The sequence below is a fragment of the Triturus cristatus genome, chromosome 11, assembly GCF_964204655.1.
Source record: "Triturus cristatus chromosome 11, aTriCri1.1, whole genome shotgun sequence".
Lineage (NCBI taxonomy): Eukaryota > Metazoa > Chordata > Amphibia > Caudata > Salamandridae > Triturus > Triturus cristatus.
Genome location: NC_140594.1, coordinates 501,016,124 through 501,038,487, shown reverse-complemented (window position 1 = coordinate 501,038,487; position 22,364 = coordinate 501,016,124). Strand labels below are relative to the sequence as shown.

General features: G+C 43.2%; 1 protein-coding gene across 1 annotated transcript; it reads left to right on the top strand.

Annotated features, from left to right (window-relative positions):
* Positions 1-5,897: 5,897 nt before the first annotated feature.
* Positions 5,898-21,501, top strand: NKX3-1 (NK3 homeobox 1). The gene is made up of 2 exons (XM_085633306.1): positions 5,898-6,938; positions 16,525-21,501. Exons 1-2 carry the CDS (start codon positions 6,734-6,736, stop codon positions 16,941-16,943), a joined length of 624 nt encoding a protein of 207 aa, XP_085489432.1. The 5' UTR covers positions 5,898-6,733; the 3' UTR covers positions 16,944-21,501.
* The last annotated feature ends 863 nt before the right edge of the window (positions 21,502-22,364 follow it).

The following is a 22,364-nucleotide window of genomic DNA, read 5'->3' as shown; positions in this document are numbered from 1 at the left end:
TCACACTGTACATTTTACACTCGCGCGATCAGGCGCACATCTCAGAGGATCCATTTTGAAAGTCCCACCCGCTGCTCTTTCTCCCGGGGATGCAGAAGGGGCTTCAGACGACAGAGAGAGAAAGAGAAAGAAGATAATTCCGAGAGACAGAAGACATAGAGGAGAGAGCCAGAGAACGGATTAGTGGAAAGAGAAAGAGAAGATGAAGAGTGGGGCGCTTTGAAATTGTATCCAGAGCCGTTTTTGGACCCCAGTGGCCTGGCATTATTTCCATGAACATTCTCACTGCTATGATAGCAATAAAATGTGTCGAAACCCAACCACCCATGCAGTGTTGTGCAGAAGATGCCTTTAGCCTGCAAGTCTGCCTGCACAGCCCGCCCCCCTCTCCTCTCGCCTCTCCCTGCAGCCTTTTAATGGAGGGACACTTGAGTGATGCCTTCCATTGGCTGACAAAGTCGTCTATAGTTGCATCTGTGTGGGTTGAGAGTGGGCAGAGCCTAAATGGGTGTCTTTGGCACCAGCAGATAGGAGTTTTAATCCGGGTTTACTCACTTGCCCCAAATTGTGTGACTGTCTCCCAGACACTTCACATCATTTTACCTTGGTTTCATTGTCTAACGAAATGTTGAAGCACTTAGAAGACTAAACATAGCGTTTTAAGAGCTATGCAGAAATCAGCGTGACATTCCAGTAACATATCTCCTCAGTCACAGTGGGGCATATCAACAACAACCGGCGATAATTATCGCTGAGCGCATTTAGCGTCAGGATAATTATCGCTGGCTAGCGCCGATTTTTATCGCTGAGATAGCGTGCTATTAGCAACGCTTATCTCCTCAGCGATAGAAATCCTGGCGCTAACTGGCTAACGTGAGATTATCGCTGGAAACCCAGCGATAATCTAACGTTAGCTTGTTGATAGGGACTCACAAACTTAGCCATGATATCCTCCTTCTATAGGATATCATGGCTAAGTCAGTCCTGAAGCAGGTGTTAGGAAAGTAGCGATAACAGGGGTTATCGCTACTTTTCCTGACCCTATGCTTCATAGCGTTAGGCTTGCTGATAGGAGAAATGTCGCTTAGCGACATTTCTCCTGTCATGCCAGGTCAGGAACGCCCACTTTGCATCTCATTAGAGATGCAAAGCTGGGCGTTAGAAATCCTCATGCTAAAGCAAGGTTTCATGCGTTAGCGTGACCTTGCTGATTAGGCGTTAAAATTATCGCTGCTTTTCGGCCGAAAACGGCCGCAAAAGCGGCGATAATTTTTTATCGCCTGCTTGTTGATATGCCCCATAGTGTTTTTATGATTCACCAAGATTAGAAAGAAGAAGTGATGTTTGAAAATATTCACAATTGCTGGATTCTGATCTGAAATTCTCCAACTAAGGGGCATATTAACAAGGGCCGGCGATAAATATCGCAAAGCGCGCTTAGCGCTTGCATATTTATCGCCGGCTATCTCTGAAATTTATCGCCCGGTTAGAGCGTTATTAACAACGCGCATCGCCGAGGCGATAATAATTCCAGAGATAGTGTGGATATCGCCGTTTTCCATGGTGGAAAACGGCGATATCCTAGATGATAGGGCCTGTGGTCTTAGCCACAGAATCCACCCCCCATGTTAAGTATGCCTTAGTCAGGAATTTAACAGACGGTAAATTCCTGCGTTAAGGCATACTTAACGCGATTTTAAAAATCGCTACCCTTCCTTGTTAATATCGCGAAGCTGCCGTCGCGATATTTTACCTGGTTGGTTTCACAGCCACGCCTACTTTGCATCTCATTAGCGATGCAAAGTTAGGGGTGCTGGAAACGGGCGCTAAGTCAGCAAGACACGTGATAGCGTGTCTTTGCTGATAAGGCGATGAAATTATCGCTGCTTTTCGCCCGAAAACGGACGCAAAAGCGGCGATAATTTCATATCGCCGCCTTGTTAATATGCCCCTAAGGGCTGCGGGAAGGCTGTCCGTAGATGTTTGAGCTGACTGTCTCAGTACCTCAAGCTGGGCCATTTCTGGTGTGTGGGGTTCAGTAGTATATGATGTAAAGAGTTTAAAAAGATGGTACCCATTTTATCTCTGTCATCCATTTCAAAATCAACTCTGGATACTAGATTAAATTGGAATCGGAAGACCACGCCTCATTTGCTCCCAACTCAGGCAAATGGAAATATTGACATCTTTATTAAGCTTTAAATATTTGAGTTAACTTATTTCGAAATGCTCCCAATTTACAGCATTAAAAGGAAGAGGGTACTAACAGCTTAAAAAAAAATCTTTTTAGACCGTGAACACACTTTGTGGTCTAGGGTTGAACCCGGAAGTAAAACTAGATTTCCAAGTTGCTACGGTGAATATTCACAAACAAAGCGCCCAAAGGCTGAAAAGATTACCTTTGCAATTCGGGGCACTTTCTCCTCCACGAACCTATTATGAAATTAGGCCATAGGATCTTTTCAGTTGATGAACGAGATAAAAAGGCGCTCATTTGACGTTTTTCGAATGAGCTACAAAGGTGCATGTCACCTTTCCACTTTAAGCCAAGAATCCTTTAATTGTGTCAGAAATGACAATGTTCATTGTATTTTGTAATTGGCTGGCATCCTTAAACAAGCAGGGAGTAGCTTGCACTTAAGCAGGTACTGGCAGGCTTGGTCTACCGGCACCCTGATTGCTTTTCACTGCTCAGCTGGGATACCATAGCATACACCGGGAAGGAACGGGACTCAAAGCAGAGCTGCAGTTACTTTAATATGATAAGAGATACTTAGATAAACTTTATTTCGGCTGTGAATCGCAGCCATAAAATCACACTACAGAGATAAAACTCATTGTTAACAAAAACACATCTCATGATCACCTTAAGAAGAGACGTATCAGGCCAGGCCACCTGTGTTTCTGACAGGACCGAACTGATACTTCACATCTGAGCTTTATACATTTAACCGGGAAACAACTGGCACTTTACACCTCTGTTCGTATTCTTGTAACAGGGAGTCACTGGCACTTCCCACTAACACGTTCCACTGGAGTTATTGCAGTGCAGACATTTTGTAATCATCTGAGTGTAATATGTTTGCCTTTTCGTTTTATGGATTTGCAATGATTTTAAGTAAATAAACAACGCTTATTAATGCATTCATTCGCTGCCACTTCACATCAACGTTATTATGGTTTAACAGGCAAGCAGGGACACTTCACATCAGAGTTCCTGCACTGCTAACAAGGACGGACTGGCACTTCACAACAAAGTTTATTTTCATTTAGCAGAATGCACAGGCCTGCCACATAGGTGTGAATACACTTTGAACAAAGGCCCACTGGTACACCAAAGAGTTTCTACTTTTCTAACAAGGACACACTGGTAATTCACACCAAGGTCCCTATACTTTTATCAAGGCCACACTGGTAATTCACAACACTTTCTTTATTTTAAACAGAGTGGCACTGGCATTTCAGAGAAGAGTTCCTGCACTTCTCACAAGAACACACTAATACTTCACACCAGAGTTTCTACAGTTCTAACAAGGATACACTGGTACTTCACAGCACAGGTCCTACAATACAAACAAGGACGCACTGGTCCTTCACAACAATTTCTACACTTCTAATACATACACAATGGTACTTCACAGCAGAGTTTCTTACTTCACAGAAGTGTTTCTACACTTCTATCAAGGAAGCACTGGTACTTCACAAAAGAGTTTCTTTCATTTTAACAGACAGCACTGGCATTTCACTGCAGTTCCTGCACTTTCAACAAGGACGCAGTGGTACTTCACAAAAGAGTTTCTTTACTTTTAACAGATTGGCACTGGCATTCCATGCCAGAGTTCTTATACTCTAACATGAAAGTGCTGGCACGTCACACCACAGTTCCTTTACTTTTAACATGACAGCAGTGGCATTGCACATTAGAGTTCTTATACTTTTAAAAGGACGGTACAGGCACTTCACACCAGAATTCCCATGGTTTTAATAAGTGGGTACTAGCACTTCAAACAAGCGCTCATTTACTTTTTTCAGGGAAGCACTGGTACTTCAAACCCGTGTCTTTATTTTTAACACAATTGCATGCACACTTTACATCAGAGGCCTACTCGTTTAACAGGTAAGCATTGGTATTTCACACCAGAGTTTCTATGTGTTTAACAGGACAACACTGGCACTTACTTCAAATCAGAGTTCTTTACCCTGGCACCACTGGCACTTTACACCCGGTTCTTTACGGTCAACACAATAGCATGCACACTTTACACACCGGTCTTCTACTTTTAACAGGGAAGCATCGGTACTTCACACCAGAGTTGCTATACTTTTAATGCGACAACACTGGCACTTACCTCAATCAGACTTATTTATGTTTAACTGGGCAGTGTTGGAACAACACTGGCACTTACCTCAATCAGAGTTCTTTACTTTTAACAGGACGGTGCTGCTGCTTTATACCAGCTTTCTTATATTTTCAGAATGGCAGTACAGCACTCCACACCAGTTTTTTAAAAAACTTTTAACATGCAGTACAGGCACTTCATACCTTAGCCTGCAAATCTTTAAAGCTCTTTACAGCAGTCCTTCTTAAATATTTACAGAACGGGGGACACACTTCACACGCGTGCCCTATTCTTTCAAAAGGGCAGCATTGGAACTTCACCTCAAAGTGCCTATGTGTTCGAAAGGGCAGCGCTTGTGTTTCTCCGAAAAGAACCATGCATGTTAAAATGACTTCTCGGCAATGGTGCTGAATATTTTGATATTGTAGTATCAGCATTTACCAGCACGATTCATATATCAGGGCAATAACTGGACTTTTTTTTTGGGGTGGGGGGGGAGATTTTAACAGAGGAGCACAGTGCTTATGAGTTGAAAAGTTATACATTTGCTCTGAGAGGACAGCCGCCTCCCATGGAGTTGCTATGCAGGTAATCCTCGTTTATTTACAGTTGAATATAGCGCGAACTCGACCTGAAGCTATGGTAGCCCTTTTACATGAGCACCAGTTACATTAAACAATGTTATATTCATTTTTTAGACACGGGTGAGAATAAGTATAGGTGTAACAAAATTGTCCTACACTTTCTTAAAAGCAGCTATATAATTTTGGACAGCAGTACAACTTTTCAGCAGAGCTGCTATAAGTTAAGAAAATGGTACTAGTGTAACTTTAAATATGACTGCACAAGATCTTAAAATCACTTCCTATAATCCTCGTAAAACAGTGTCGTACTTCTCAACTGATCCGTACATTTTACTAGAATCTGACTGGATCTTTCGAGCAGAGCGACTATCATTTCAATAGAACAGCGCCTTTGCTTTCCAGCTGAGATGAGGCGCTATTAAGAAGTGTGTGCCGCCGGCTTTCGCCAGGACAAAATGCGCATTGCTGGACAGCGCCAGCAAACGTCACAAGCAGCACAAAACGCCGCGCTTGGAAAAGGCAGTGTAAGCACTTATCATGAGCACTTCATCCGTGTTAGTATTACGGCATTATCACTTGCTAGTAGAAGTGATTATTGGACCCACGTAAGTGCAGCAAGACCGAACACAGCACTTCTTAGGCTGAAAAGGGAAAATATTGTGAGACAAAGAGTGCTGCCACTTTCTACCAGTTATAGGCACTGCCCAGGTGTCGGACAGGCTCTAATGCCGGGTGGCTTCGGTCTGTGATCTTCCTGCTGGTTGTTAAGCTACTTTGAGAAAAGTGGTAAACTGTCCCGTGAAGGAATCCGAAGGGAGGGGCGGGCGAGGGAGGTACCTGGAGGAGGGGCCGGCACCCAATGAGCTGTCACGGAAGAGCCAATGACGAAGACGAGTTGGGTTTCCAAAAACAAAACCCGGCGGCCTATAATACAGCAACCCCTCTCAGAAACCCGACAGGCGGGAAAGCAAAAGTGAGCAGAGGAGACCGGAAAGTGTGGCTGAGCTCAGCAGATGCTGCAGGCCTCGTGGGGGGGTCGGAGTGCGCCAGGGAGGGCTGCAAGAATAGTGGAGGCGAGAACTGGGGTGTCAGCAGATAGGGGTGCACGAATCAGAAAATAACTGCAAAGTCTAGGAGATAGGCATAAGAGACAGGCAAGAGAGACGACGGGCTCAGGAGAGAGAGAGTGGTGAAAGGCTCAGGGGAGAGACAGGCGACAGGATCAGGGGAGAGAGGTGAAAGGATCAGAAGAGAGAGAAGCGACAGGATCAGGGGAGAAACGAGCACGGAACAGGAGAGAGGTTCAGGGTCTCAGAAGAGAGGTGATCCGATCAGGAGAAGAGGGAGGGGTGCAAGTATCGGGAAGGACAGAGGTGCAAGGGGTCAAGAGTAAAAGGTGCAAGCACAAGGGAGATCTGTTCTGAGGACCTAGATTCAGGAGAGAGGGTTCAAGAGATTTGGGTGCTACGACCAGAAGACTGAGATACAATTCTCAGAAGAGGGAGGGGGAGGGATCGTACTCGGAAAGGTGGAAGGACAACTGTAGAGCAGGGATCCGGAGAGACGCATTCGGGAGCAGGAGAGAAGCATTCAGGGACCAAGAGAAAGGAGTTGAGGGGGCAGAAGAAAGAGAAGTACGCCCCCTTGAGAGAGAGGTGCGCGGTTCTCATGAGAGAGGGGCACGGTTCTCCTGAGAGAGGTGCACGGTTCTCCTGAGAGAGGCTCACGGTCCCCTTGAGAGAGGCGCACAGTTCTCCTGAGAGAGTGGTGCAGGTAGCAGGGCAGAGCTGGGACATTCGCAGCCCCTGGATGACCACAGGAATAGCTCGCCTCACCATGTCTGCACCCCCAAGGCCGCTCACCTCCTTCCTCATCCAGGACATCTTGTCTCACCAGCCCCCTGCGACCGAGGCGGGGCCCACAGCCCGCCACCCGCCTCAGCGACAGGCCAAGCCCGGCTGCAGGGACAGCGACAGCACGACCCCGGGAGGGGGCACCGCGAACCCCGAGAAAAGTAAGAAGACATTCATATTGGCTTTTGGGGTGGTGTGGAAAGGGTTAAAGGGGATCATCTGGGCCATAGGGGAGGAATGGAGCACACACCTGATTATGTGGGTGCCCACATTTTCCTTTCCGTGCACCCTGATTTCGTTCCTACTTTTTGGACTTCTTTCGTACTGGGAATCGCTCTTGTGTCTCTAGAGAAAACGCACATTTCGATCTTGTGACTGGGAATAACGACAATTCTTTCTGGGGAGTGTAGCGGTGCTTTAAATAGGCAGATACTAACTGACTCTGGGTATCGGCACTTTTAAAAGAGTAAGTATCAACACTTGTCAGGAGGGCTGATTCATATCAAAGGGTGAGAGCCGTCATTCCTCGCAGAAATGTAATAATATCACTGGGAGAGAGTACCAACACTTCCCATCAGGGGTGCGTTATTACAAGCAGCCCCCCCGCAGGAGCGGATTAATACTACTGGGAGATTACCCGTACCTCTCAGCAGGGGTACATTAATATTAAGGGGGGAGTAAAAGCACTTGGTGCATTAATATTAGTGAAAGTCTACCAGCACCTCTCAGCAGGGGTACATTAATATCATTAGTGATCACAAGCACCCCTCAGCAGGGGTATATTAATATCATTGGTGATCACAAGCACCCCTCAGCAAGGGTATATTAATATCATTGGTGATCACAAGCACCCCTCAGCAAGGGTATATTAATATCATTGGTGATCACAAGCACCCCTCAGCAAGGGTATATTAATATCATTGGTGATCACAAGCACCCCTCAGCAGGGGTATATTAATATCATTGGTGATCACAAGCACCCCTCAGCAGGGGTACATTAATATCATTGCGGATTACAAGCGCCCCTCAGCAGGGGTACATTAATATTATTGAAAGTCTACCGGCACCTCTCAGCAAGGGTACATTAATATCATTGGTGATCACAAGCACCCCTTAGCAGGAGTACATTAATATCATTGGGGATTACATGCACCTCTCAGCAGGGGTACATTAATATCATTGGTGATCAAAAGCACCCCTCAGCAGGGGTACATTAATATCATTGCGGATTACAAGCGCCCCTCAGCAGAGGTACATTAATATCATTGCGGATTACAAGCACCCCTCAGCAGGGGTATATTAATATCATTGGTGATCAAAAGCACCCCTCAGCAGGGGTACATTAATATCATTGCGGATTACAAGCGCCCCTCAGCAGGGGTACATTAATATTATTGAAAGTCTACCGGCACCTCTCAGCAGGGGTACATTAATATCATTGGGGGTCACAAGAACCCCTCAGCAGGAGTACATTAATATCATTGGGGATTACATGAACCTCTCAGCAGGGGTACATTAATATTATTGAAAGTCTACCAGCACCTCTCAGCATGGGACATGTTAATATCAAACGGAGAGCGTCATTATCAATGGGGGAGTACCAGCACTTGCTGCATCATTATCAATGGGGGAGTACCAGCACTTGCTGCATCATTATCAATTGGGAGTACCAGCACTTGCTGCATCATTATCAATTGGGAGTACCAGCACTTGCTGCATCATTATCAATGGGGAAGTGCCAGCACTTGCTGCATCATTATCAATGGGGGAGTGCCGGCACTTGCTGCATCATTATCAATGGGGGAGTACCAGCACTTGCTGCATCATTATCAATGGGGTAGTGCCGGCACTTGCTGCATCATTATCAATGGGGGAGTGCCGGCACTTCCCGGGAGGAAGCCAGTTCTCTACGACAGTCCATGCCATGACTTCATCAGTTTCAACCACTGGACCACCTGCTGCTCATTGGGGAAGTACTGACTGCTTCTTATGGGGAGCTCTGCCAGCTCATACTGCAGCTCACCGGCAGCTCATGCTGGGGGCTCTAGCTGTTACCCTGGGGAGCTCTGGCAGCTCATGCCACGGAGCTCTGGTATCTCACGCTGGGGAGCACTGGCAGCTCCTACTATGGAGCTTTGGCATCTCATGCAGGGGGCACCACCAGTTCATTATGGAGAGTATTTTCAGTTTTTTTGTCCAGGGAGAAATCACCACTAATTCTGGGGAGCAAATATGGTTCATTCTATGGAACAGTTGCAGCTTTCTGTGGGACATTATTAATTCCGGTAGAGCATTTGTGGTTAATTCTGTAGCACATCAGTGACTCACACTGTGGAGCACTAGGAGTTCATTCTGTAAACACACTCTGTGGAGCACTTGCAGTTCATTCTATAGACTCACTCTGTGGGTCACTTGCAGTTCATTCTATAGACTCACTCTGTGGGGCACTTGAAGTTCATTCTGTAGACTCACTCTGTGGGGCACTTGAAGTTCATTCTGTTGACTCACTCTGTGGAGCACTTGAAGTTCATTCTGTAGACTCACTCTATGGAGCACTTGCAGTTCATTCTATAGACTCACTCTGTGGGTCACTTGCAGTTCATTCTATAGACTCACTCTGTGGGGCACTTGAAGTTCATTCTGTTGACTCACTCTGTGGAGCACTTGAAGTTCATTCTGTAGACTCACTCTGTGGAGCACTTGCAGTTCATTCTATAGACTCACTCTGTGGGGCACTTGCAGTTCATTCTGTTGGCTCACTCTGTGGAGCACTTGAAGTTCATTCTGTAGACTCACTCTGTGGAGCACTTGCAGTTCATTCTATAGACTCACTCTGTGGGTCACTTGCAGTTCATTCTGTTGACTCACTCTGTGGGGCACTTGAAGTTTATTCTGTTGACTCACTCTGTGAGGCTCTTGAAGTTCATTCTGTTGACTCACTCTGTGGAGCACTTGAAGTTCATTCTGTAGACTCACTCTATGGAGCACTTGAAGTTCATTCTGTTGACTCACTCCGTGGGGCACTTGAAGTTCATTATGTTGACTCACTCTGTGGGGCACTTGAAGTTAATTATGTACACTCACTCTGTGGGGCACTTGAAGTTTACTCTGTAGACTCACTCTGTGGGGCACTTGAAGTTCATTCTGTAGACTCACTCTGTGGGGCACTTAAAGTTCATTCTGCAGACTCACTCTGTGGAGCACTTGAAGTTCATTCTGTTGACTCACTTTGTGGGGCACTGACATTGAATTCTGTAGCAAACCAGGGACTCACTCTGTGGGGCACTTGAAGTTCATTCTGTAGACTCACTCTGTGGACCACTCGAAGTTCATTCTGTATACTCACTCTGTGTAGCACTGGTATCCTTTTTTTTAGGGGGGCAGTGATGACTCACTCCTTATGGAGCACTAGCAGCTGGCAGCAGGAATGCCATCCCTCTCTGCGGATCATTCTTGATTGCTCGGCAGAGATGGATGTCATTCAAGAGCTGCTAGTGCTCCATATAGAGTGAGTCATCACTGCTCCCCAACAAAGAAGCCAGTGCCGCATGCCGTACAGCAGTGCCAGCCTCCTATAAAAAATAAGGGCGCTCAGTTTAGTGTGCAATAGCTGCTTATCCTGGCTGTCTGGCCCAGTTAGTAGCTCATTCTCAGCGCATTGAGGACTCATTCTAGGGCCAGTAGAGGATTATTCCCCAGGTCAACGGTAGCTCAGTCTAGAACTAGTTACAGATTATTTCCGGAACCGAGGGTAGCTCATGCTGTGCCGAAAGCAGATTATTCTGAGGACCAATGATAGCTCATTCGGAGAAAGATGACAGATTCTTCCGAGGACCAATGGTAACTCAGGCTGAGAACGATGATAGATCGTCTGAGGACCAATGATAACTTCCTCTCTCGTCGGAGGACCAGTCATAACTCATTGGGTACCACTGACAGGCACTTCTGGGCAGCACTCGCAGTTCATTTCGAGGTTCTCTTGACCATGGTTCTAGTTCTCTAAATCATGTTAATATATCTCTTGCTTAATTCCATACACTCTGGTTTTATCTTTCACAAGGTCAAAATATAAAGCTTCTAGAAGCGACCCGGCTCACACTGTGGACGGTATGAAAATACACTTTCTCACTTGCTTCCTGTTGATTAGCATTTGCAAATCATAAACTCTGCTTGTTCGTGTTTTCTTCGCGGTTCTGGATTACTGTAGATCTGTTTCCAGGAACGTGTCCCTCGCCGAACTTTGCAGCAGGGGAGAGGAGGGGGTGGGGGGCAGAGGGGGTGATGCTGGGGTGTCACCTATCAGACTTCCGAGGCGGCCCAGCGTGTAAACGACCGTCTGCCCCGAGTTATGCAAATCAGAGCACAATGAAGTGAACAGAGTGCAGTCTGCGTCATGATGCGTGGGTTTAAAAAAACATCCTGTCGAGAATCGCGTTACTGCCTAATGCATGTATAGCGCCCGCCACGAATTATTATACCGTCCTTTTAAGATGGAAATGTGCAGGGAAGAGCGGCTTCGGTCCGCTATAGTTGCAAGCGCAGCATCTCTGTAAAGGAAATGCCCATATTTTGCCCTTACATTTAATATATCGGAGTACTGCCTACAACGGCTTGCAAATTTACATTATATATAGCATCCCTGAGTGAGACATGTTAACAGAGTAGTAGTGGAATGTACATACTTTCTTTCCTGTTGAAAATATTCTTGAAACGGGCCATACGTTTAGCTGCTCCAAAATCACCAGCCAGTTGAAATCAGCGTTACTCCCACTTCAAGGCTGTCCATCTGTAATGGAACTGGAGCTCATGTAAAGCGCTCTGATACCTTCGGGTCGAGTTCGCGCTATATCAAACTGCAAAAAAGAAAAAAGTCTGCAAAACCGCACTGTAATGTGGCCTGAGTATTCACTGAATCTTGTGGACTAAAACTAAATTTAGGTAGCAAAGGAAACCCCAGTCTTGTGGGGGCGCAGCAGACAATTTAGCACGGGAGGTTCTGCTGCTTGTCCCCGAGGGCCGCCCCCATGCGGATTTATATTATATGTAACAAATATGCAAAGATGAACCATATGCAAATTCATCACATGAATATTCATTGTGCCCTTCTGGAATGCCAGACTGGAGAGAGTGCACAGGACAGCTGGCCTCGAGACTAGACCAACGTACTCTGTGTAACCTTGAGTTTTTATGTCAACCACACAATTCATATGTCATCGCTGCAACATAGTACAAGTTCTACTATTACTTGGAAAAATTGTGTGCAAGGCTTAGACAACACTTTACAACAGTCTAAGTCATCAGAAGTTAAGGACCCGAAGTAAAGTGTTGAGTTGGGATTTACTTTCCTTGTTTTGCTCTGAAAAGTTGCCTAAAAGCATCACAGTAAGTGCTACTTTGCATCAAGTGGACATCCCACAGTTGGTAAATTTAACATTTGTAAACAGTGCAAGGATACAAGCTTTCCGCAATTTGCATGTGTGCTGCACTCTACAGCATACATACAAAGTGGGGAAATGTTAGTTTGTTTAGGCAGAGTGTCTTGTACTGGAAGACTGCCAAATTGGGTGCCAGCACTGGGGAAGACAGCAGCCGTGCTTTATCCCAGAAGATATGGCACTGTGCTGTTTTCTCCCTGTCAGGCAACATAACAGCTCAGTTGCTGCGTTTCATTCCATGAAATAATAGTAAATGTGCCCCTATGAGTTAAAGTGTAAGACCAGCCCTTTATGCAGCAAAAAAAGACACTTCATCTTCGTAGATCACCTTATATGTTTGGGGCCTGCTACCACACTCTTGCATATGTTAACTCGATTTTGTGATTATTTTGGGGCAGATTTACAAGCCCCTTGCCCCACTTTTGTGTCACTTTTCCAATGTTAAAAGTGACGCAAAAGTGGTGCAAGGGGCTTGTAAATAAGCCCCTTTGTATGTAACATGCAGCTAGTTGTAAGATTGTAACAGAGCACTATTTGTATTTACACCGGGCTTGTATCTGCTCAGGGTTTTTGGAGAGAGTGGGATATTTTTCTCCTTTATGGGTGTCCTACCTTTGTTTTTAGAGCACTCACAGCACTTCCACGGCATACATATTAAACTACACTCACAGAGGGCAGGCTTACTAGAAGGTTGAGTTTCTACCCCAGCGTTAGGTCTACTGAGAAGATCTCCACTGAAAATCCAACCGAGTTGGGCGTGAGTTCCGTGTGGCTCAATCAATGTGAGCCTCATCTATTTACATCCCATGCATAAGACTTATAGTGCAGAATATATTATTGCTCTGGGGACTAATAGATGGAAACACAGGCACCGAGTCTGTACAGTGTGGCGGTACACACAATCTACACTTCACACATTCACTAGTTTGTGACAGCATGCAGTGATTTAAGTGCAGTACACCAACAGCTTTCAAGTATCTTGGTAAATATTTTTTAATATATTAATTCTTTAATATTCTTCAATACAATTGTTACTATGCCAATTTTGCAATGCACATGCACTCTTCTGGTTCTCTCCACGTGCTCAGTATTATGTAACAACATGCAGTCATAGTAATGTTTAAAACTGTGCAGACAAAATCCTGCAAAAACACTTTCCAATAACATTCCAAAATAAATAATTTATCATTTAGACACATTTTTCAATTCACTATAAGCAACGTTTCGTAATATAATGTAAAAAGAATCGCATATTGAATAGGGCCATACACCAAACACCCTAGGGGTTAAATATACTCAATAAATAATAGAAAAAATAGCAGTAAATATGAAACACCAGTCTATACTTCATCTCCCCAGGATTCGGCAGAAATAACAGTACAGTGAAGAGACACACTTTCCACATGGCACACAGTAGCCATGTAACTACTTCCGCCTTATCTCCAACATTTCTACTCTGGCAAAGCTCCTTGAAAAATGCATACACGTCCAGCTCTGTAACCACATTGAACAATTCTACTTTCTAGACCAATTCCAATCTGGCTTTCATCCAGGGCATAGAACTGAATTGGTTCTTACACACAAAGTGGACGATGCACTGAAAATGTTGGACCAGAATTAATCTTCCCTTCTAATCCTCTCTGATTTATATTCTGCATTCAACACTGTTAAGCGCAACAACCTGCTAGACCTACTGGAACATAGATTGGGGTTAACTGGGTCTATCCTAAACTGGTTCACCTTGTTTCTCCAAAACAGTGCTCAAAGATTCAACTTAAATCATTCCCTATCTCAAACCCATCCAGTCACATTGGGGGTCCCACTGGGTTCCTCCCTATCACCCACTCTCTTTAATTAGTTCACGGAGTCTCTACCAGAAATTCTGAGTTCATCCAACATCCACTGCCACATGCACGCCGATGACACCTAATTATACCTGAAAGTCTCCTCCCCCGAAGACATCAGATCCCTCAACTTAACTCTATGGAAATCCCAAAACTGGCTGCCATGCAACCACCTCAAATTAAATATTCTAAAAACCGAATTCCTCCTAATTGCCCCACCCAACTAGTCACCTGTTATTGAGGAATGGTTGAAACAACTAACAGCCCTCAACTCCTTGCCACAAGTTATAGATTCAACAAAATCACTAGGAATAACTCTCACCAACAAACTTAACATGCAGAAGCGCATCAGTGCTGCCACCAAAGGAGCGAACCGCCGAATGAACATCTTAAGAAAATTAAAACTCTTCCTGCCCCCCCAACAACTTTAAGTTTATAGTGCAAGCCCTAGTAATTCCCAGGTTTGACCTATGGAAGTGCAACCCTTTGCGGCCTGCCCAGATCCAAAATGGCTCCTCTTAGAGCCTCTGTTAACTCTGCTGCAAGGCTCATCACAGGATCAAACAGAAACAACCACATCATACCGACTTGAAATCCCTCAACTGGCTACCTTACAAACCAAGAACTAAGTTAAAAATTGCCTGCATTACCCATTAAGCCCTACACTACAATACTCTGTGATACTTCACTCAGAAGCTGGAACTTTCTGGTGGCTGCAAATCACCCAGAAACTCTATCACCTTACTGGTGAGACTACAGATATTTCTAAAAGAGAAAAACTACAACCAGACTTTCTCTGGAATCACCCCAAGAATTTTGAATGCCTTGCCGCCTGAAATAAGGCTGATTCTCTCAACAGCATCTTTAAAGAAGGAAGTTAAAGTACAACTTATGAACAAATTTCTGTCCTCGATCCTGGGGTCTATTCTCTCTGTACCTTTCATGACATGTCAATTATACTCATGACTACTGCTTTCTTTTTATCTCATTGTATTGGATTTTTTGATCCTGACATTGTGCAGTACCCTCCCTTATCATGGGTGCTGCCATATCCTGTATAGACATCGACTATAATAATACTGATTCTATTTGTCTCTGAACAATTGTAAAGCACTCTGTTACCCGCAAGGTTCATGTTTGCGCTACATAAAACTTTCTAACTAAATAAATAGTGTTTTTTAAAATGTATTTCCATTTGTTTTGTGCATGAACATCCATTTTATATCATCTTCACTAAAAGAGTAACATTTTGCAGAATTGAAGTACTTCCTATAATGGCGTTTAAATGTCACACAATGAAGCAACCTTGGAGGATTATGATTTTTCAAAAGTAATTAGAAGAGACTGACATGCATGGAATAGAAAGAACATAGTCTATTTCTTTGTGTGCTTCTTCTGCACTTTTTCTCTTAATCCTCAGAGGAATTCAAACATGTTTTGAAAAATACTGCAGGGGCAACACACATCTCTCTGTGACCTATGAACGTGCTCATTAGCTAATGTTTAATCTTCCTTAGTGGAAATAATGATTAGGAATGATTATGTTAGAAAAAACCTATCTGGCTGTCTTAAAAATTGCGAGATGCGATCTGGACTTCTATGTTTTTGGCATCTTTCCTTCGTGTTGGTTCTTTTGCCTCTGGGGAGATCCCCATTGTTTTTTTTTTTTTTTTAGTTTATTTTCTTGTAACCAAAATATGATTGTTTGTCTTTCAAATCCTTATAACCCTATTCCTCAAGCCCCGATCATTATACCTAATACATCTTCTCTAATAAAAGAAGGTAAAATTCAAGTGAAAATCCTTATTTTTAGACAATAATGGGCATTTACAATGGATGTTAACATGAACTAAATAAGTATGCCTGACAGTCAAGAATCAAACATAATGTACAAGTAAGTATTTATGTATGTTTAAGAATTTTTCAAGTACAAACCTAGCTTCAAGGTTAAATATCATTGAACTGGACAATGGTGTAGAGTACATAAGGGAGGTGTGGTGTTGCATTTTGGCATAAAACTTGTGGACGAAGGGTTAGCGGGTGACTTGGCAGATGTTGTGGGACGGCACAGGCTAGCATACAATAAAGGGGTCTGGAAGAGCTCCTCTTTGGTAGTAAGCAGTAGACATGGTTGGGGGATTTCGGGTATTCTTTACCTCCTACTGTCCCTCACTTTGTGCCTGTATGGTGGTATGGAATACTACATGATTGTTTAGATTTACATCAAATATTATTGTCCACATAGACTACTAACCCACGGCAAGAGATCCAGGAGAGATAAGGAGGGAATTAACAGGGGGTCTAGCAAATATACTGATATAACCACTAATCAAAATGTTTTATTGTTCAATGATATCCAGCATAGTGACCATAACACCATATTTCTCTCTGCAGTTCTCTATCTGCTGCACCAGGGCGAGTTACTGGGTTGTGAATACATTTACTTATGTATAATTGTCTCTCTGCAGGTGCTCATGGCGAGTCTTATCTGTCAGACTGTGACACCCATCAACCCCCGCTACAGGACAGTAGGAAGAGCCCTAAACAGCAGAAGCGATCAAGAGCTGCCTTCTCCCACACCCAGGTCATCGGGTTGGAGAGGAAGTTCAGCCACCAGAAGTACTTGTCGGCCCCTGAGAGGGCTCACTTGGCCAAGAGCTTGAAGCTCACGGAGACACAGGTGAAGATCTGGTTCCAGAACCGGCGGTACAAGACCAAGCGAAAGCAGCTGGCTTCAGACCTGGGTGACCTAGACAAGAACTCAGCTCTCCCTATCCTCAGCAGGGATGAGGACCTCGCCCGGGCTTCCCTTATGTCGCTCTACCAGAGTTACCAGTGCTACCCATACCTGTGTTACCTCAGTGGCTGGCAGCCACCATTTTGGTAACTGCAATTCAAAGACTCAAACAGTGCTTGAAGAGAGATTATTTATTTTTATATAACTTTTCGAAAAAAAAAAAGGGATTTAACAAATCTCAGATAAAAAAGAGAAATGCAATGCTACTGAGGGGTGCAAGGCCTGACCGACTATGTCAACTAAGTGCTCCATGTTTATTTAATATTTAAACAGCAACTCTTCTAATGTGTTTTGTATACACCAAAAACATTATTGTGCCAAAAATGGACAATATGCACAGGGATGATGAAATATGCAATATGAGATCCTCAAGCCTTAATTCAAACAATTAACTAAAGAGGGAGCCTGTGGCTACCACTTTATTGAAATTCAATGGTTACAAGTTTTCTGTCCACCAGTCACTGTTTCTTGACCTGTGGTATGAGCAATCACAAAAGCTGTGTAAAATATCTGATACACAGCAGATAATCCAACTAAGAGAAGAAGAAATTAAAAAACGGTGGCCATTGCCAGCTATGGTTTCCAGCACTAATGACATTTGAATTGACACACTTGCCATTCAACAACGGGACCTTTGTTCTTCTATTGACCTTATAACAAATCAAACCATGTGTAAGATTCTCACTACAAGTGACTGCTTGCAAGCACATTTAAATTGACTGTGTTTGTTGATCTCAGGACTTTGATTATGGCATTTGCAGTTGTTGCAGCTGGTTTTCAGAATGATGTGTCTAAACCTTCAATGGAGCAGCACACCGTGGTTTCAATGTTACAGGGTGGACATTTCCCTGTGTTTTTAAATCTTTTACCCATGATCACAGGCACATCGCCTCCTTAGTGTGTTGTGTTCTACTCCTCTCTCTTCTTCTTCTTTGTGTATCACTCTATGCATTACTTGAAACCTCTTCCTAAAGTGGTGTATAATACAGCTGCTCCTGTCTTTCTAGATTAGAGGACAATGCCTGTCAAGTCATTAACATTGCTTATATCATCCTCCTGACCAGAAGAAGCTGGTATAATTCCAACTCTATTCTCATGATGTGACCACCCCATGAGCTTTGAAAGTGAACCCCTCCCTTTGTCGACTAGTTCATATGCAGAAAGACCAGACCTCTACCAAAATACCACAATGACCTGAATAGAACTTCAATCAAGCTTTTCCAAGTCTAGATAGGAGCATTAGCTGGTTTATTATTTTAATACAAACTGGAGGCAATATTCAATGTTCTTTGAGGCATTGACATGTTTTTTTTAATATTAAATGAAAGGAGTGGTATAGTTCCGCTGTTGTGGCATGAATCCAACCACCTATGAAAGTAAGGTCCATCCCCTGATTATAATTAAATGCCCACTGACACAAAGCGCTCTCATCTTACCTTCCCCACCATGCCTGAGCTGGGGCCCTGCTCTTCAATGAAGACCGCCCTGTGGCTTGCGGATAATATGTCATTCTTACCTCCACAGTTAGAGAGAGCGCAGTTAATGCTCTCCAGCACCAGCCCTCCCTTTGAATGAAGTCACGCTGGTTAGAAATTCTAAAGGGCTTAGGGCCACATGCATCAACAAGAAAACTGCTCACAAACGGGCAGATTAGCAGAATCTGCCCCTTTGCGACCGGTATTTTTGCATTTGGGATGCATCATCCCAAATGCAAAAATCGCTATTTAAGGAATCTCTAAATAGCGATTCCTTAAATTGCGATTGCATTTAAGGAATCCCAAATAGACATTCCTTAAATGCAATGCATGAAAGTTTAAAAATTAGCGATTTCGCTAATAGGGGGAGCAAATTACCATGAAGTTGAACTTCATGGTAATTTGCAAAAACTTTGAAAAATGCACTAAAGTGCATTTTTCAAAGTTACATTTTACACACACACATGCCCTTGGGGCATGTGTGTGTGCAAGATTTATTCATATGCAGATTTCAGGGGTGCAACAGGGTGTCTTTTTTATGCCCTGGCACCCTTGAAATAGCATGAGCAATTTGCGATTCTCTAATTGAGATTAGCAAATTGAGAAAGTCCTCCCGTTCATTCCTATGGGCCTCTAGGCCCATAGGAATCAATGGGGAGGTATTCCTTAATTGCGACTCGCAATTTGCGAGTAGCAATTAAGGAATGTTTAGAAATCGCTATTTTGTAAGCAATTTCTACATGCATAGCCTTTTGCTATTCCTTATTAGCGAATCCTTATTTTTCGCTATTAAGGAATCGCAAATGGCATTGTTGATGCATGTGCCAGTTACTGTACTGAGCTGAAAAATGTCTCTTCATTGTCTGAACCTTCAGAACATCCTGCTTCTTTGGGACCAATACACAAGCCTTTCAGCAGGTTCATAAACCCAGCGTCTGATTCTGCTAGATCTTGCTATGATCAGGTATGGTTTACTGTTACAGCACTCCTGGCTTACTAATGAGTTTCAGAGTAAGAAAGGAAAACTTGTTTGCTTGCTGGGTTTAAAACCTTACTCCTGGAATTTAGTAGTAAATCAGGAGTACTGCAAGAGCAAGGCGCGGATAGTCACCGAGAGGTTGGCTCCGTGTGTGTAAAGAAGGCTGCCTTCCGAAGGCATAAAGCTGTTCTAGCCGTTGTAACAGATATGGGAAGTGATCTGCAGAGGCAGTTCTCTGGATCCCTGTCAGTCAGCACTGAGGACAATGGCCAGTGATTAGACACTAGTGCATTGCGAAAGACGCAATTAACACCTATTGTATATGGAAGGCGGGAGCCACTGGGCAAAGCTTATGCTGAGAGTTACCTCTGTGCCAGGTCACTCTTTTAAAATTAACACGAGCTGCGTAGTCTTCCACAAACTGTGGTGTCATCGGAAGTCCGGTGACGCAATTAAAATGAGAATAAGGGTACATAAATATGCTCTGAAAGGTAATGTCACCTCCTACAACAAGATGCATTTTTGGGGGGAAATGTGATATCTCTTTAATTGCGAATTTGAGCAAATATTTGAACGATCCCTCACTAGAATCTTAGACTGGATCCACCTTCAACGGATAGACTTAACACACCCAAGTCCCAAAATTTACTCCTTATTACCTTTACGAACTGTAGTAACTGGAAGGGAACTCACTTCACTCTACAACTCGCATTACATTAATAAATACATTTATATTGAGCACATTACAGATTCAAACAACTTCTTTTCTGTTTGAAGCAATGAGTGGATGCTTCCACACATTGAAAATATTTCTGCATGCTAACTAAAATATGGAACAGTGGAGGGGCAATGCAGTTGTAATACATCAGGTTACAAAGTAATCAAATGTAGAGCCCCGGGGCTGCAGGGCACTCAAGCTGTTTCCCCAAGATTACTCAGTGTCTGATTGACAAAACTGACATTAGTATGTGTATTGGAAAACTAAGAAACCAAACCCCTAGAAGGTAAAGTTTGTGATAGCTTTCTGACTTTTATGAGCTTCACAAAGAATACTATGAGTACTCATGGATATTTGAGACAGTTGTAGGTTTCCACGAGTACTCTAAACTCGTAAAAAAGGATTTCAGAAAAATCCACTAAATGGCTAATATATGTGAATAAATTATGCAGGAATGTGTATTTACATATTACATTATTAACTTCTTCACAGTGAAAATCTTTTTACATCCGGCGAAATCCATCCCGTACAGCTCAATTAAATATGGGGACATTTCCTTCCCACACCCATTGGCATGGGGTTGTACCAGCAGGATGATTGTAAATACCAATAAACTCATAGGTTTGTGGGTGTACACTGCATTTGACAGGGTTACACCTCCGGAATGCCCCCTTTGCTGCCCCATCCTAAATGTTCACAAGTAGAAAGTCTCCTGGTGAGGGGGATTTTCTACCATTGTAAGTGCAAATTACCAGTGCAATATTCAACTAACAGCTATTCTGTTTCTTAGAATTTACTAATACACATTGATGTCCATGCACAACTAAATAAAACAACACTTAAGTGCACTAAAACATTTGTGAATTAGGCTCTTATGTAAGTGGAAAACTGGAACTTAAACTTGAGGCTACTGAATGTTATGTCCATGCCTCAAGCAGGAAAACAGGAGAATTGTGATAAAATGACCCTATCACATTCAACCTTAGTTTCAGCTTTCATGTTTTCTGTAGTCACCATCTAAAACATACATTATGTTCCTTTAGGATGTTATTTGTCCTTGTTCCAGGTAAAGGGGTTTGGGAGCTGTCCTGAAACGTCAATGCAAGAGTTCAAACAATATGAGCTTTCATTTACAAAATCTCATCTACAATGTTGATTTTTTATAGATCACCACAAATAAGTATTTTTTCTCACTTCGTTTGGCTATTTATCCTCCAATCCTGCGGCTTTGAAGTATGTATCTCCCGCAGAGCGATATGAGGCATTATCTGAAAACCTGGAACCCTAAAATAAGCTGCTTACTGTGTTGCTCTCCAGGATACTATGATGGTGATACAGACACATACTTGATTTCTCATGTAAAAATGGTGTATTTTTCTCTTCTAAAAATTCACTCAGTGCACTTAACTCATGCTACCTAAATCTGCCCTTCATTTAATATTTTGCAAATGAATCAAACAGATTGTCATATATTTTCCGTACATTTTTGTTGTTTTCAATTTTCTTTGGAATAAAACCTTTTTTAACTAAAGCTTCATATTGTTTTCTTCTTGCTTTATAATCCACATTTTTTTTCTTACCACAGGTTGCTTTATTTTGCACAGTAGGATAGTGGGCACAGGTCCTGGGACTCTGTGGCAAAGGGTGGGCACTGGGCCTCAATTGTGACAATTGGAGTATTTTATTTCCTATGACCAGTGACTATTTTACAATTGACCAAAAATCGAGGGCCAAGTATACGCTTTTAGCACTTGACCCTTAGGGTAGGGAATCAGAACATTCTACCTAACTCAAGGAGGTGGTACTGGTTGGACCGGGGGTCCCCAACGGGTAGCTCAGGAGTTACTGGTAGCTCGCCAATATCCCGGAAGTAACTCTTTGAAGTCTTAACCAGAAAAATACTTAATTCAGAGGGTCTCTATACCCGTATTTAAGAAGGTCACCTTGCAAGAAAAGGACAGGGTTTTCTTTGAGTGTTTTGAGAAACTAACATGCTAATGTTTGAAAACAAACTGATTGAAAATGCAAAACATATAATATCTGCTCTTTGAATGATAGTTCATACCAAGCTGTGGAGGTTTATAGCCGTTCGTATTTCCTTTATGCCAGTTGGAAATTACTGCTGTTGTTTCATAAGGCATGTGGAGGCATTTATTTTTAATAAAACATTTCCTGACAGTGCTATTTGTAACCCTGCCTTATGTGTCGGGGTGGTTGGTGTTCTTCTACAAAATTAAGTTTTCAGTGTCATGCAGCCAATATATTGTATCCGGAATATTGACCACCACAAAATAATGAAGGTAAGTACATAGAGGTAAATGTTGTTTTATTTACTTTCT